The 18212-nt window shown below is 38.4% G+C and overlaps 2 protein-coding genes across 2 annotated transcripts in view; one reads left to right on the forward strand and one right to left on the reverse strand.

Annotated features, from left to right (window-relative positions):
• The window catches only part of CDH8 (cadherin 8), a 367669-nt gene that overhangs the window by 272771 nt on the left and 76686 nt on the right, over positions 1–18212 (reverse strand). The gene's annotated exons all lie outside the window — the stretch shown is intronic.
• LOC132354176 (thymosin beta-10-like) lies at positions 7093–7481 on the forward strand. The gene has a single exon (XM_059905877.1). It carries the CDS (start codon positions 7093–7095, stop codon positions 7216–7218), a length of 126 nt encoding a protein of 41 aa, XP_059761860.1. The 3' UTR covers positions 7219–7481.

An 18212-nucleotide genomic window follows, 5' to 3' on the forward strand; every position in this document is an offset into this window, starting at 1 on the left:
CGGTAAGTGTTTGCAACACTCAACTGAAAGGCATAGAGTGACAAGAAATGAATTGAATGTTGATTACCATAGAATCTATAATTCTTGTTAGCTTTGGACTAAGATACTTATAACACAAAAATAAACCTCTACTCTAAGAGTTCTCAGTCATTTCTTCCTAAACACTGCTGGAGGAGGTGCCACTGTCCATTTGATACTCAGTATAGCAGTTTGAATATTGCCTTATTGGCTGTGTCACCTTTTCCAAATTATTTAAGTTTTCACTCCTTCTCCTTTTAAAACAGGAATAATGTTGGTGTCTCATTTATTAAGTTGTTCTGAAGACTTAATGAATCAGATTTATGTAAAGCACGTATAGTTTAAAAGATATTGATATCTACATATTCACAATCGATAGAAGCAATGTTCCAGATATGGTTCTGATTTCCTCATTTCCTAGACTAGGTTTCTCCAATTTAAGGAGTCTGTCAATAATATAAAAACAGAAATAAAAGTAAAATGTTTTTATATATATATACACACACACACACACACACACACACATAATTAAAGTCCTACCAATGTTAAAAGAAAGACAAAAGAAAATATGGTCCAAAACCTAAGAAAATAGGTTCAAAGAAAAGCAAGCTTATCAGATTTATTGCAGTGGAGGACTAGATACTAAGATCCATTAGGAAGAAAATTTGGCTTTTGAGTTTCACAATCTGGGTCTGGTTTTATTCCTATGAGCTATGTGATATTAGCACATGCTTAAGCTCTCTGAGCCTCCTTTAAATGTTTTTTAAAGAAGACATGAAAATACCCACCGTTCAAGTTGCTTGTGAAGATTAACTACAATAGTACATGAGAAATGTGCTCTATCTTTTTAACAGAATTTGCATCTAGATGGTCACAAAGTCTGTTTCTCCATTAGAATTACTATCACTGCCCAGAGAGGGGTGGTAGGTGCCATGATGCTCACACCTCAATCAGTCCTGCCAAAAAGTCAATTTCATTTTGAACCTAGATGCATGATAAAAGACAGGGATTCAAGTTTATCCATGCGGATATGTCACCACTCTTACCCCTAAAGCTTACCTAAACTCATAAGCGATGTGAATCTCTGGGAGCATCCTTACTCAAAGGTCAGCTGTGAAGGCTAAGTTTATTTAAGAGTTAAGAGCAGAAACTTGAAGAGGAATAATACCTTCTGTAGGAATTCCAAATTCAAGGAGTCATCGGCAAAGGCTGAGAGATTAGCTTCAAGGAAAATAGCTATTCCAAGACACTGAGGACAAATTAGAAACAACCAGCTGGTGTGAATCAAGAGAAATATGTTGCTAAAAGGTGGTGGAGCCAGCTGCTTACAGAGAACTAAACTTTCTAACAGCTTTCTCAGGCATGGTGATTTTACGTGTGTGTATGTGTGTGTGTTGGGGGGGAGTGTTTCATTATTTCCTCCTATTTTTTTTTTAAATCCTTTGGAAAACTGTAGAATGAATGGCTGTAAAATGTGAAAAGAAACGTGGCTAAATCAAAGGATGCTTTGTGATTTCCCTTCATTTTAATAAATCACAGGCAGAATGGATTTTAACATCTTCAAAATCAGAGTACCTGTTAAAGGACTCTAAAAAATTTGAGACCATGGCCCTACTTTAAAGCTTCTACCACCCACTGTGAACCCCTAAGATCCCACATGTACACACACACACACACACACACACACACGGAAGCTGAATCATCCTCGTGCACTAAGACCTGCTCCAATGTTTTGGAGATTACAAGGCTTTCTTGATAGTGGTACTTTTGCTTCTTAAGATTTATCCAAAAAATGAACAACCGCACAAAAAGTCTGAACAAGACTGGGAACTCTTTTTTTTTTCTTTTTTTTTTTTAACATCTTTATTAGAGTATAATTGCTTTACAATGGTGTTTCAGTTTCTGCTCTTTAACGAAGTGAATCAGCTATACGTATACATATATCCCCATATCTCCTCCTTCTTGCGTCTCCCTCCCACCCTCCTTATCCCACGGGGCTAGGTGGACACAAAGAACCTAGCTAATCTCCCAGTGCTATGCAGCTGCTTCCCACTAGCTATGTATTTTACATTTGATAGTGTATACATGTCCATGCCACTCTCTCCCTTCGTCCCAGCTTACCCTTCCCCCTCCCCGTGTCCTCAAGTCCATTTTCTAGGTCTGCGTCCCTATTCCTGTCCTGCCCCTAGGTTCTTCAGAACCTTTGTTTTTTTTTTAGATTCCATATATATGTGTTAGCATACAGTATTTTTCTCTTTCTGAATTACTTCATTCTGTATGACAGTCTCTAGGTCCATCCACCTCACTACAAATAACTCGATTTCATTTCTTTTTATGGCTGAGTAATATTCTATTGTATATACGTGCCACATCTTCTTTATCCATTCATCTGTCGATGGACACTTAGGTTGCTTCCATGTCCTGGCTATTGTAAATAGAGCTGCAATGAACATTGTGGTACATGACTCTTTTTGAATTATGGTCTTCTCAGTGTATATGCCCAGTAGTGGGATTGCTAGATCGTATGGTAGTTCTATTTTTAGTTTTTTAAGGAACCTCCATACAGTTCTCCATAGTGGCTGTATCAATTTACATTCCTACCAACACTGCAAGAGGGTTCCCTCTTCTCCACACCCTCTCCAGCATTTACTGTTTGTAGATTTTTTGATGATGGCCATTCTGACCGGTGTGAGGTGATACCTCACTGTAGTTTTGATTTGCATTTCTCTAATGATTAGTGATGTTGAGCATCCTTTCATGTGTTTGCTGGCAATCTGTATATCTTCTTTGGAGAAATGTGTATTTAGGTCTTCTCCTCATTTTTGGATTGGGTTTTTGTTTTTTTGATATTGAGCTGCATGAGCTGCTTGTATATTTTGGAGATTAATCCTTTGTCAGTTACTTTGTTTGCAAATATTTTCTCCCATTCTGAGGGTTGTCTTTTCATCTCGTTTATGGTTTCCTTTGCTGTGCAAAAGCTTTTAAGTTTCATTAGGTCCCATTTGTTTACTTTTGTTTTTATTTCCATTTCTCTAGGAGGTGGGTCAAAAAGGATCTCGCTGTGATTTATGTCATAGAGTGTTCTGCCTATGTTTTCCTCTAAGAGTTTTATAGTGTCTGGCCTTCCATTTAGGTCTTTAATCCATTTTGAGTTTATTTTTGTGTATGGTGTTAAGGAGTGCTCTAATTTCATTCTTTTATATGTAACTGTCCAGTTTTCCCAGCACCACTTACTGAAGAGCCTGTCTTTTCTCCATTGTATATTCTTGCCTCCTTTATCAAAGATAAGGTGACCACATGTGCATGGGTTTATCTCTGGGCTTTCTACCCTATTCCATTGATCTAGATTTCTGTTTTTGTGTCAGTACCATAGTGTCTTGATTACTGTAGCTTTGCAGAATAGTCTGAAGTCAGGGAGCCTGGTTCCTCCAGCTCCATTTTTGTTTTCCAAGATTCCTTTGGCTATTCGGGGTCTTTTCTATTTCCATACAAATTGTGAAATTTTTTGTTCTACTTCTGTGAAAAATGCAAGTGGTAGTTTGATAGGGATTGCATTGAATCTGTAGATTGCTTTGGGTAGTAGAGTCATTTTCACAATGTTGATTCTTCCAATCCAAGAACATGGTATCTCTCCATCTCTTTGTATCAACTTTAATTTCCTTCATCAGTGTCTTACAGTTTTCTGCATACTGGTCTTTTTTCTCCTTAGGTAGGTTTATTCCTAGGTATTTTATTCTTTTTGTTGCAATGGTAAATGGGAGTGTTTCCTTAATTTCTCTTTCAGATTTTTCATCATTAGTGTATAGAAATGCAAGAGATTTCTGTGCATTTCCTGCTACTTTACCAAATTCATTGATTGGCTCTAGTAGTTTTCCGGTAGCATCTTTAGGATTCTCTATGTATAGTATCATGTCATCTGCAAACAGTGACAGTTTTACTTCTTCTTTTCCGATTTGGATTCCTTTTATTTCTTTTTCTTCTCTGATTACTGTGGCTAAAACTTCAAAAACTATGTTGAATAATAATACAGGTGAGAGTGGGCAACCTCGTCTTGTTCCTGACCTTAGTGGAAATGGTTTCAGTTTTTCACCATTGAGAAACATGTTGCCTGTGAGTTTGCCATATATAACCTTTACTATGTTGAGGTAAGTTCCCTCTATGCCTACTTTCTGGAGGGTTTTTATCATAAATGGGTGTTGAATTTTGTCGAAAGCTTTTTCTGCATCTATTGAGATGACCATATGGTTTTTCTCCTTCAATTTGTTAATATGGTGTATCACATTGATTGATTTGCATATTTTGAAGAATCCTTGCATTCTTGGGATAAACCCCACTTGATCATGGTGTATGATCCTTTTAATGTGCTGTTGGATTCTGTTTGCTAGTATTTTGTTGAGGATATTTGCATCTATTTTCATCAGTGATATTGGCCTGTAGTTTTCTTTCTTTGTGACATCTTTGTCTGGTGTTGGTATCAGGGTGATGGTGGCCTCGTAGAATGAGTTTAGGAGTGTTCCTCCCTCCGCTATATTTTGGAAGAGTTTGAGAAGGATAGGTGTTAGCTCTTCTCTAAATGTTTGATACAATTCAGCTGTGAAGCCTTCTGGTCCTGGGCTTTTGTTTGTTGGAAGATTTTTAATCACAGTTTTAATTTCAGTGCTTGCAACTGGTCTGTTTATATTTTCTATTTCTTCCTGGTTCAGTCTCGGCAGGTTGTGCATTTCTAAGAATCTGTCCATTTCTTCCAGGTTGTCCATTTTCTTGGCATATAGATTCTTGTAGTAATCTCTCATGATCCTTTGTATTTCTGCAGTCAGTAGTTACTTCTCCACTTTCATTTCTAATTATATCGATTTGAGTCTTCTCCCTTTTTTTCTCGATGAGTCTGGCTAATGGTTTATCAATTTTGTTTATTTTCTCAAAGAACCAGCTTTTAGTTTTATTTATCTTTGCTATCGTTTCTTTAATTTCTTTTTCATTTATTTCTAATATGACCTTTATGATTTCTTTCCTTCTGCTAACTTTGGGGTTTTTTTGTTCTTCTTTCTCTAATTGCTTTAGGTGTAAGGTGTTGTTGTTTATTTGAGATGTTTCTTGTTTCTTGAGGTAGGATTGTATTGCTATAAACTTCCCTCTTAGAACTGCTTTTCCTGCATCACATAGGTTTTGGGTCATCATGCTTTCATTGCCATTTGCTTCTAGGTATTTTTTTATTTCCTTTTTTATTTCTTCAGTGATCTCTTGGTTATTTAGTAGCATATTATTTAGCCTCCATGTGTTTGTATTTTTTACAGATTTTTTCCTGTAATTGATATCTAGTCTCATAGCGTTGTGGTTAGAAAAGATACTTGATTCGATTTCAATTTTCTTAAATTTACCAAGGCGTGATTTTTGACCCAAGATATAATCTATCCTGGAGAATGTTCCATGAGCACTTGAGAAGAAAGTGTATTCTGTTGTTTTTGGATGGAATGTCCTATAAATACCAACTAAGTCCATCTTGTTTAATGTATCATTTAAAGCTTGTGTTTCCTTATTTATTTTCATTTTGGATGATCCATCCATTGGTGAAAGTGGAGTGTTTAAGTCCACTACTATTATTGTGTTACTGTCGATTTCCCCTTTTATGGCTTTTAGCATTTGCCTTATGTCTTGAGGTGCTCCTATGTTGGGTGCATAAATATTTACAATTGTTATATCTTCTTCTTGGATTGATCCCTTGATCATTATGTAGTGTCCTCCTTTGTCTCTTGTATTAGTCTTTATTTTAAAGTCTATTTTGTCTGATATGAGAATTGCTACTGCAGCTTTCTTTTGAATTCCATTTGCATGGAATACCTTTTTCCATCCCCTCACTTTCAGTCTGTATGTGTCCCTAGGTCTGAAGTGGGTCTCTTGCAGACAGCATATATATGGGTCTTGTGTTTGTATCCGTTAGGCCAGTCTATGTCTTTTGGTTGGAGCATTTAATCCATTTACATTTAAGGTAGTTATTGATATGTATGTTACTATTACCATTTTCTTAATTGTTTTGGGCTTGTTATTGTAGGTCTTTTCCTTCTCTTGTGTTTCCTGCCTAGAGAAGTTCCTTTAGCATTTGTTGTAAAGCTGGTTTGGTGGTGCTGAATTGTATTAGCCTTTGCTTGTCTGTAAAGGTTTTAATTTCTCCATCAAATCTTAAATGACATCCTTGCTGGGTAGAGTAATCTTGGTTGTAGGTTTTTCCCTTTCATCACTTTAAACAAGTCCTGCCACACCCTTCTGGCTTGCAGAGTTTCTGCTGAAAGATCAGCTGTTAACCTTATGGGGGTTCCCTTGTATGTTATTTGCTGCTTTTCCCTTGCGCTTTTAATAATTTTTCCTTGTCCTTAATTTTTGATAGTTTGATTAATATGTGTCTTGGTGTGTTTCTCCTTGCATTTATCCTGTATGGGACTCTTTGTGCTTCCTGGACTTGATTATTTCCTTTCCCATGTTAGGGAAGTTTTCAACTATAAACTCTTCAAATATTTTCTCAGACCCTTTCTTTTTCTCTTCTTCTTCTGGGACCCCTATAATTCTAATGTTGGTGCGTTTAATGTTGTCCCAGAGGTCTCTGAGACTGTCCTCAATTCTTTTCATTCTTTTTCTTTATTCTGCTCTGCGGTAGTTATTTCCACTATTTAATCTTCCAGTTCACTTATCCGTTCTTCTGCCTCAGTTATTCTGCTATTAATTCCTTCTAGAGAATTTTAAATTTCATTTATTGTGTTGTTCATCATTGTCTGTTTGCTCTTTTAGTTCTTCTAGGTCCTTGTTAAACATTTCTTGTATTTTCTCCATTCTATTTCCAAGATTTTGGATTATTACTATCATTATAGTACTAATGCACATTGTAGTACTATAATATAATTTAGTACATTATAGTGCTAAATCATTACTATGATCCACAGTTTTATTACTATAAACATAGTATATAGTACTATCATTACTATGATCCACAGGATTTTGGATTTTGTCTCTTGATGCACCAACGCAAGTCAGAGCACTGGGACCGCGGGCTTGGAGCAGAACTTTTCGGATTGTTTTAAGAAAATGGCAGAGAAACCAGACATGGGGGAAATCGCCAGCTTCGATAAGGCCAAGCTGAAGAAGACAGAGACGAAGGAGAACACCCTGGCGACCAAAGACACCATTGAGCAGGAGAAGCAAGCGAAGTGAAATTTCCTAAGAACCTGGAGTATTCTCCACCCCCGTCATCTTGGAGACCCTAGTCGTGATGTGGAGGAAGAGCCACCTGCAAGATGGACACGAGCGACAACCTGCACTGTGAACCCGGGCACTCCATGCCAATGCCACCGGCCTGTGGGTCTCTGAAGGACCCTCCAATCGGACTGCCAAATTCTCCAGTTTGCCCTGGGATATTATAGAAAATTATTTGTATGATTAATGAAAATAAAACACACTTCGTGGCAAAAAAAAAAAAAAAACTAAATTATATTTAGTACATTATAGTACTAAATATAATTTAGTATTTTTTATAGTAATAAATCCTGTGGATCATAGTAATGAGAGTACTATGCACTATGTATTTTCCAAGATTTTGGATCATTACTCTACTATCATTACTCTGAATTCTTTTTGAGGCAGACTGCCTACTTCCTCTTCATTTGTTTGGTCTGGTGGGTTTTTACCTTGCTCCTTCATCTGCTGCATATTCTCTGTCCTCTCATTTTGCTTAACTTACTGTGTTTGGGGTCTCCTTTTCTCAGGCTGCAGGTGCATAGTTCCCATTGTTTTTGGTGTCTGCCCCCACTGGGTAAGGCTGGTTCAGTGGGTTGTGTAGGCTTCCTGGTGGTGGGGACTGGTGCCTGTGTTCTGGTGGATGAGGCTGGATCTTGTCTTTCTGGTGGGCAGGTCCAAGTCCGGTGGTGTGATTTGGGGTGTCTGTGAACTCAGTATGATTTTAGGCAGCCTCTCTGCTAATGGGTGGGGTTGTGTTCCTCTCTTGCTAGTTGTTTGGCATGGGGAGTCCAGCATTGGAGCTTGCTGGCCGTTGGGTGGAACTGGGTCTTAGTGTTGAGACATAGATCTCTGGGAGAGCTCCCGCCGATTGATATTACTTGGGGCCAGGAGGTCTCCTGGTGGTCCAATGTCCTGAACTTGGCTCTCCCACCTCAGAGGCTCAGGCCTGACACCAGGCTGGAGCACCAAGACCCTGTCAGCCACACAGCTCAGATAGTAAAAAAAATTTTTTTAATTATTAAAATAAATAAATAAAAGAATAATAGTAAAAAAAAAAAAAAAAGAAGAAGAGAGCAACCAAACCAATAAACAAATCCACCAATGATACCAAGCACTAAAAACTAAACTAAGATAAAAATAAAAATAGAAACAAATCAGTCGCAGACAGCAAACCCCAAGTGTACAGTTGCTCCCAAAGTCCACCGCCTCAATTTTGGGATGATTCGTTGTCTATTCAGGTATTCCACAGATGCAGGGTACATCAAGTTGATTGTGGGGATTTAATCCACTGTTGAGGTTGCATGGAGAAATTTCCTTTTCTCTTCTTTGTTTGCACAGCTCCTGGGGTTCAGCTTTGGTTTTGGCCCCTCCTCTGCACGTAGGTCACCCTCAGGCATCTGTTCCCCACCCAGACAGGAGGGGGTTAAAGCAGTGGCTGATTAGGGGGCTCTTGCTCATTCAGGCCAGGGGGAGGGAGGGGTACGGAATGCGGGGCGAGCCTGCAGCGGCAGAGGCTGATGTGATGTTACAAGAGCCTCAGGCGTGCTGTGTGTTCTCCCAAGGAACTTGTCCCTGGATCATGGGACCCTGGCAGTGGCAGGCTGCATAGGCTCCCAGGGGGGTGTGGATAGTGACCTGTGCTTGCACACAGGATTCTTGGTGGCTGCAGCAGCAGTGTTAGCATTTCATGTCTGTATCCGGGGTCTGAGCTGATAGCTGCGGCTCACGCCCGTCTCTGGAGCTCGTTTAGGCAGTACTCTGAATCCCTTCTCCTCCTGCACCCTGAAACAATGGTCTCTTGCCTCTTAGGCAGCTCCAGAATTTTTCCCAGACTCCTTCGCTGCTAGCTGTGGCGCACTAGCCCCCTTCAGGCTGTGTTCACGCAGCCAACCCCAGTCCTCTCCCTGGGATCTGACCTCTGAAGCCCGAGCCTCAGCTCCCAGCCCCCGCGCGCCCCAGTGGGTGAGCAGACAAGCCTCTCAGGTTTGCCCTCCGCACCACTGTTGCTGCACTCTCCTCCGTGGCTTGAAGCTTCCCCCCCCCGCCCCAACCCGCCCGGCGCCAGTGAAGGGGCTTCCTAGTGTGTGGAAACTTTTCCTCCTTCACAGCTCCCTCCCAGAGGTGCAGGTCCCCTCCCTATTCTTTTGTCTCTGTTTTTTTCTTTTGCCCTACCCAGGTACTTGGGGATTTTCTTGCCTTTTGGGAAGTCTAAGGTCTTCTGCCAGTGTTCAGTAGGTGTTCTGTAGGAGTTGTTCCACATTTAGATGTATTGTTGATGTATTTGTGGGTAGGAAGATGATCTCCAGGTCTTACTCCTCCGCCATCTAGAAGGTCCCCCTCTTTTTTATTTCTAAGTGAAAAGTATATCTATAGGAAATTGTGGAAACCATAAGAATTGAAGATCGTGTACTGCATGGTGCCTAGCAAAATTCTAAAGAAAGCATTGCTTTTAATACCTTTATTACAGTGTTTCTGGAGAGGATATTTAGAAAAAAAATAAAATACATAAATTTTAGAATCAGACATGTCAGGACTTGAGTTCAATTTCCAACAGCTGGTGCCTGCTCAAACTTCTATTTTCTCCTTTGAAGTAGGTAGGTATGAACACACTTACTTAGTAAATTAGGAAGCTGAGGTTTGAAAGGTACACTATTTGGTATACAGTAATTGTGCAGGACATATAGTTTTGTTCCACCTTTTCCCCTTGTACATGTTAACCCTCTTGACCCTGAAAACAAGATGGAATTTAGAAAGAACAAAGATTATTCTGAAGTTCAATGCCACTGAATGACTTGTCCAAGGAGGCACAGCTCGTAAATAAATACCTGCAGATTCTAGATCTCCGCCTTTTGGCCTCTTAATAAATATTTGCTAAGCTGAACGACAGTGTTGTTCTTCTTCTCTTGGCTGGTGGAAAACAATCTTTTTGTAAAAAAATATTTATTTACTTTATTTATTTTTATTTTTGGCTGTGTCGGGTCATAGCTGTGGCACATGGGCTCAGTAGTTGCGGGGCTTAGATGCCCCATGAGGCATGTGGGATCTTAGTTCCCCGACCAGGGGAACCCCGATCGAACCCATGTCCCCTGCATTGGAAGGCAGATTCTCAACCACTGGACCACCAGGGAAATCCCGAAAAACAATGTTATGTAAAGAATTCAGAGAGGAGAAGAGAAGTAATTGAGGATCTAGTTAATTGAGGATCTGGAATCAGACTGTAGGTAACTAAAGTTGACCAAATCTGGTTATCTGGTTCCCAGGTAAGAGGTCAATTCTCCTATTTACTGAATGGAATATTCCAAAGTGATTGAAGCAGTGTCTCTACTAATTTACCAAGTACTCTTTTGCTGATGGGTCTGAAACAGGTCTTTGTTTCTTAAACCCAAGAATTTCAAGATTGCTCAAAAACAGTATCACAAACATTATCAAAACAACTCCAAACCATTATTTATTTCCCATACATGAATGCTATTGTAGATCTTATTTCTAAATTGAAGTATATTTCACTTTAGGTTTGAGTATGATTATTATTACAATGATTATGAGGAAATAAGGCAAATATGACTTTTCTATGAGGTATTGAGTTTTTTTAAAAAATATCTAAACAGTTTGAATAAAAACTGTATTAAATATGTCAAGGAAAAGGCTGATCATTCCCCCAAAATGTATTTTTGTAACTGTACCATTCAGTCTTTCGTACTTTTCAGTCATACAGAGTCATACAAACATATCTTGAGTCCCTATTATTTTCCAGAGGAGTTACACACAGAGATGATGAATAAAACGTGACCCCTTCCTTCAAGAAATTCTCATTCTAGGTTGAATTCTCTCCTCCTGGAATATATGAGTCAATAGAAAACAAAAATGGAATAGAGTTCATGTTTCGGGTAGTGTAAATCTGAGAGAAATTATACTACATTTTTTTCTCTAAATGAAGTAACACTCCTTTTCAGACTTAATACATGGATATGCTTTTTTCCCTTCATTCTACATATTTGTTTCAATTCTTTCTTAGAAAAGCTTCATTCATTACTCTAGAGTATTGTAAATTATGTCTAAGATTAAAATAAATGTCAAACAGTGTTAAAACTGTATTTAAATTTCAGCATGGAATTGCTATTGGCCAACTTACAAGGCTGTTGTGGCTCTGTTCTCAAATAATAGATGCCACAAGGAAATGAAAATAATCCAAGGACATGTGCATTTGATGGAGTTCATATTTCAGTGAGACAGTCAGGTAAACTATGTGGTTGAGAGCACAGGGACTCCTGATCACGCACAGCTAACCAGCATGCCCTCCCTGTCCATACTTCTGTCCTAGTTAGCTAGCCATTAAGAATCCCACTTTGGGGACTTCCCAGGTGGCGCAGTGGTTAAGAATTCACCTGCCACTGCAGGGGATACGGGTTCGAGTCCTGGTCCGGGAAGATCCCACGGAACAACTAAGCCCGTGCGCCACAGCTACTGAAGCCTGCGCTCCTAGAGCCCGTGCTCTGCAGCAAGAGAAGCCACCGCAACGAGAAGCCCGCACACTGCAACAAAGAGTAGCCCCTGCTCACTGCAACCAGAGAAAGCCTGCGGGCAGCAACGAAGATCCAATGCAGCCTTAAATAAATAAATAAATAAATAAATAAATAAATAAATAAATAAATAAATAAATAATTTTTAAAAAGAATCCCACTTTGATAATGGCAACACAACGAGAAAAACCACATGTAAATCAATCAGCTGGTAATTACCAACTGAACTTCATTTAATGACACCAAATTGGGACAAGATCTGAGAAGATGTTTAAGTGGTGCTGACACTGTAAAGAATAACATAATAAAACAGAAAGACATTAAGATATCTATCAAAGGGTTAACTTAAGCCTGACTGTAAGAATTAGCTTCTGAGTATTTCTGATCTCTTGCTTTTCTGATTTGAATCTGATTACGTAAGTTTAGGTTTAAAAAAATTCATGAAATTGGAAGAAACATCCAAAAGGGGCTTAGAACACAGTCAACACTTAACATCTAGCACAGTGTCTCTCCAATAGCAGACACGCTACTCATTCATTATTCACCAAATATTACCAATATGTAACCAGAATACAACTGGGGCCCCAAGTGGCAAAGAACCCGTCCAGCGCTGACTGAAAGAAGCAGCAGTCCAACAATTGATGCTAAATGCATATTTTTAATCCCTCTCAAGAATATGCTGAAGACAAGAGCATGTGTTAATTGTTCAGTACAGTATCTTTTTATTAGAAAATTATCTTTCTTCTCTCAATACTTTTGATAAAATTGGGGCACGGAAACATACTCCTCTGATGATGGAAGTAGCAGAGGGGGTGAATATTTTTAAAAATAATCTTAAGCACCCAAAGTGATCAAATATATTTTGGGGAACTTATGTGCTGTGTTGACTTTATGCTATATCACTAATGTGGAGACACACAAAACAGGTCGGCATATTAAAAGTCTGATTACCAAAATAGATAGCTAGTGGGAAGCAGCCGCACAGCACAGGGAGATCAGCTCAGTGCTTTGTGACCACCTAGAAGGGTGGGATAGGGAGGGCGGGAGGGAGACGCAAAAGGGAGGAGATACGGGGATATATGTATATGTATAACTGATTCACTTTGTCATAACGCAGAAACTATCACACCATTGTAAAGCAATTATACTCCAGTAAAGATGTTAAAAAAAAAAAAAAGTCTGATTACTCCTGCAGCAAAGAAACATGTTAATATGACAAACTTGCAGGTTTTGTGGTGAACACTGGGAAACGTTAGTTCATGTGACATCTATTAATACCTCACAGGATACACTTGAGTAAACGTTAGAGTTAAGACATCTTAAGCTCCATGAACCACAGCATCACACTTGTGTTTCCTGTGCCCTGATTTGTTACAGCATGTGTAGCCTGAATAAGCCTGAAATCAAGACAGCCAGGGACCTGTAAATGATGTGGTACAGCAAAATTATTGATAAAGCCCTTTCTGTCTGTAAAGGATGAGTCCAGCACACTCTCTGGTAAGTGGTACAGGTTGTAATACAGAAGGCAAGACCTTTTGATCCCAAATGGATTTTTTTCCCCTCTCTGACTTATGTGTTGAGAGAAGGTACTAGAGATTAGAGAGAAAGTAGAATATTTTTAGCTGAGAAGCAGCTCTTCTTAAGACAGACAACTTTAGGGAAATATTGCAGGAAGGCGCTAGATTTTACTCTATTTAGCAAATGTGCATAGGAGTTCAATACTTGTTTGTTGAGTGAATCAATGTTGAAAAGATTAAATGACATGAGTGCAGAGTACCATGGGGACTGTAACTGGGTGTCGAGCCCCCCTATTGCTTTTGATCAAATGGCTTAGTGCCAAAAATGATAATATTAAAAAAAAAACAAACCTCAAGATGTGATATTTTCTTATTTTCCTCCCCAACACCCGGTCAACTATTATTTCTAATTCTTTATGTCTTTATGCCACTAACACTCCACACTCCAGTCTTTGGCTAAGAGTAATACTAATAATAATAGTAATAATAATAAACAGATATATTTAAATGAGTGCTTCCTTTGTATCAGACATTATGCTAAGCAATACATATACACTTTGTTTAGTCCTCTCAATACACCTATGAAAAATCCCATATTATCTTACTTTCACATTTGAAAAATATGGAACTCAAAGAAGTTGAGTAAATTGCCCTAGGTCATTCCACTAGTGGGGAAAACTGGGATTCAAAACCAAAAGGCTCTGCTTGCCTTCACTACTGAGTCTCGTATTTACTCTACTGAAGGTAAAAGCCAGAAATAATTTCTAGGCCACCACTAACTTTTAATTGCAGCACCTTTATAGGACATCAGCAATTCCTATAACACCTATGGCTCCTCCTTCTTTTCTCTTTACTCATTTAAAAGGATATGATTTCCCAGGCATCCACCATGCTAAGCAATTGAATACTGCAGGTCCCCTCACCAAGAGGAAATGCATTTTCAATATCATAATGCAAGTCGATGGGAAAATAGGATTTGCTTCACAGGAATTTGCCAACTTTGCTGGAATTCATTCATTGCATAAGTTAGTAGAAATCTTTGATGTAGAAAGAAATAGAATAAACCTTAAATCAGTTACTGAATATTATTAGGCATCCTGAAGGCAGTGCCCATGTCTTCTTGTTCATCAGTGTATCTTCCAAAGTAGAGTTCTTTAGACCTGATGTTTAATAATTGCCTGATGAAATAAATTCTTTTTTGAAATTTGTGAAAATTACTTTTATTATTAATATGAGTTAAAATAAGCCAGTAAACTCTAATTTCCTGCATGAGTTTATTACATAGAAACAAAATACCAGTACCACAGTTGAAGAATACCATGAGGGAATTCCATTCAATAATTAATTCAAACATAAATATATTTTGAGCTCCTTTACTGTGTTAGGTGCTGAGACTATAATGGTTAACACCAAGAAAATAATAATGTATAGTTTGACTTGGGGGACAGACTTACGGTTTTCTTTATGTTTTGTGTTTACTTTTGGTATTTGTGTTGCTAAGTGTTATAGAAGATAAGTATTGGGTATCATGTGAAAATGAAGGAAGAGATTTGACTTCATGAAGGGGTGTCAGGGAAGGCTTCTCAAATGAAATAAATATTTAACTGAGATTTTTCAGAAAGGTTAGGAGTTAATGTGGAGTTGGGATGGCATGGGAGGTGAATTCAAGATAGAAGAAAGAGCCTATGAAAAACCCAGAGGAAAAAAACCCACGTAAACATCAAGACATGGAAGGAGGTCAAATAATGTTGAAGAGGATGCATGGTCTGCAGAAGGTTGACTAGAAAGGCAGGGGCAAGTCATGTGATGTCTATTAGAGATCCTCAAGATTTTATCTCCTATATGTAAAGAAAAACGATTAATGTGTAGTATCTCACATGATCTTTTCAAAATGCACATCAAATTGTATCACCTCTGTGATTAAGTATAGAGTGCAAATTGGGAAGGGGAGTAAATGGATGCAAGGAAATCACCTGGGATATCTTTTCAATAAATCATGAAAGTAGTTGATCTTTTGGACCTCAAGGGTAGAAGAGGAAAGATTGGTAGGTGGAGGGACTCCACATATTTAGAATGTAAAATCTTCACAAAGCACAGTACTACTTCCAGATTTTTGCTTTTTTCCCTTCCATCTACTTGATTTTTTTTCTATACCAGAATACCATTAATTCTATTTGTTGTTCTTTGTGCAAATGTATTTAAAAATAATGTATCATATTGTTATTAGTGAGAAACTAGTATTATAAATACTAGCTCTTGTCTCCCAAAATCTCTGAGCACAAGACCAATTCTGTTTCACTTAGAAAACAGATACTGGTTAAGTATTATGAGTGAAAGACATGCTATGACTATGTGGAAACATTCTCTTTCAAATATCAAAGGACTGAGGACTAAACAAAGAATAACTGCTACCAAAAGATTCAATTTTCTTTCAAGTTATATTGGTCAACTTTATAAAATCATCTCAATTCATATAGCATGTTTGGAACATATGCTTCCCCTATTTAGAGACTGATGGGTGGAGTCTTCCACTCAGTTGAAATCTTTTCATGGCAGGGTTTCCTACATCTCAGGAGGACACATTTCTAAGTCAACTGACCACCTCTCATCTATCTGCTATGGAGAAAGGAAGTATAAAAAACCAGATATGGTGTTTGTCCCTCTTGGTTTCACATCCTCTCCCCTACTCAGGATTTCATGTCCAGTACCAGTCTCGACAGTGATTTTAATATGATGCTCTCTAGAATGACTAGGAACGGGCTTTACACATCTCTATATTCCCAGCACCTGGGACTAAACTTGAACCATGATAAATACTCTAAACATATTTGCAGAACAAAAATTCTTTTGAGAATCAGTTCAACTGCACATAATTATTTGATTTTTGAAAACCGAGTCCCAATTTTTATGGGAAAAGTGAGACATCTAAATAATAATTCTGTAATTATAAACTCTGCTTGGTAGTAACAATCTTAAAAGTGGACACATAATGAACTACCACTAACACTGTATTTCAAAGGTAATCTTCTAAAGTAGGTATTGGCTCTGTTTCACAGATGAGAAGGTAAATGAGAGTTGGGAAAACGATTTAACCAAGGCCATAGACCCAGTAAGTGTTTAAGAAATGGAATTCCAAAAAACAAATAAACAAACAAACAACAAAACAAAACAAAAAAAAACAAACAAAAAAGAAATGGAATTCCATCTAATGAAGACCATGCTATCCTCCACTGCAGAATATTGACATTCATAGAGACAGGTGGATTCAGAGTAGATCAGGGGTTAATGTAATATTGCTTGGCAAATCATTTCAGCAGAAGCAAGCTAGTGGAAGTGGCTATATATTCAAAATTAGGTTTTGGCCAATTAATTCTTAATTACACAATCAGAGACTCAAGAGATCAAAGTTACTAGTCCTTTCTCCTCCCCTTAGACATATAGATACACACACACACACACACACACACACACACACACACACCATGAAAGGTTCTAGCTGCTCTCAGGAATCAAAGCATATCCTGGCAGTATTTGTCTAAGAATAAAGCTTCAAATGTCTAAGCAAGACCACCTATAGTCTATCTGATTGTTCCCTTCAAGGAAGCCAGAAAGAATGTCAATTTAAGAGCCAGGAGCAGCAGCTAAGCGTAGTTTAAAATGAACACATTGGAAACCCTCCCTATCTGCCAGGTTCACCGTTTCTGTGAAACAGAACACCAGTTAATGTGACTTCAAGAGACTCCAACTATTTAAGTAGCCATTCGGCTCAGGTACAAAAAAGTATAGTGTAGGATTTAAGGATGGAAATAAAAGGACTGAAAAATATATGAACAACCACATAGAGATGTACGAACACAAACACATATACACTCAGGCACACACATTCATTTGCTCTGGTCCAGCCACACAGGCTATCTGAATAGGACAAGTTTTCTTGCAACACAGATCCTTTGAATCTGGTATTTTCTCAATGGACGAAATACTTTCCACATGAATCTTTACATAAATGGTTTCTCACCCTTCAGGTTACAGCCTGAATATAACCCCACCTCTGCTGAGCAACATATTTAAAATTGTTTCTTCTCCCTTCTCCCATTCATCCTTAACATGTCTTTTCCTTCATCTTTATAGTCCCAGAACCCAGCACAATGTCTGCGTTACACTAGGCACTCAATAGAATTTTCTGTTAATGTCAGGCACTCCACTAAACAGATTCTACTAGGACAATGGATGGTTACACACTCTGGAATACAATTGTACACTGACTATATTCCCAATTGTTTTAGACACTGAGTATATGCAGAATAAAATGGTGCAGAAATGCAGAAATAAAACACGTGCCTGTCCTCAAGAACCTCCTGTCCAGTGAGAGAGGAGATAAGTACACTTATCTCAAGAGATAAGAAAGCACAGAGGATTAAGGAACTTTGGAAAAGGGAAGCCAAGCCAGTCTGCATGAGGCAAGGAAAATTCCAGAGGTCAGTGATAGCTTAGGTGGGTTTCTAGAGACTGAGCAAAATAAAAGAGTGCTTGGAACTGCTCTCCAGTCAAAAGAAAAAGTATGTATGCAGGCCTGAAGTTATGAGAGTTCTTTGATCTATCTGAAAGTTGAATTAATCTATATGAGTGTGGTGGTATGTGGGAAAATAGCTAAACAAAGCAGAGTTATATCAATGTAAGAAAGCAATATTGTCACATTCATCTATAACAGTAACACAGTAAATTTCTACAACCCTTATAATTTAGATCAAGCCTTATCAATGTGTCAAAGCCTTTTCCCACCATGGTTGTTGGCCTACCATTCTGGAGGGATGCCAAAAAAAAAGCGGAAGTCAAGAGCATGGGCTCTGAAGTCAAAATACTTGACATGAATCTCAGTTCCCCACTTTCTCTAAGGCCACCTGTTTGGAGAGTCATAGGCTCAACCTCAGTT

Source organism: Balaenoptera ricei, chromosome 19, assembly GCF_028023285.1.
Source record: "Balaenoptera ricei isolate mBalRic1 chromosome 19, mBalRic1.hap2, whole genome shotgun sequence".
Lineage (NCBI taxonomy): Eukaryota > Metazoa > Chordata > Mammalia > Artiodactyla > Balaenopteridae > Balaenoptera > Balaenoptera ricei.

What these genes read in the sequence shown, in the direction of transcription:
- LOC132354176 (XM_059905877.1), top strand. Translation starts at nt 7,093, where the DNA reads ATGGCAGAGAAACCAGACATGGGGGAAATCGCCAGCTTCGATAAGGCC.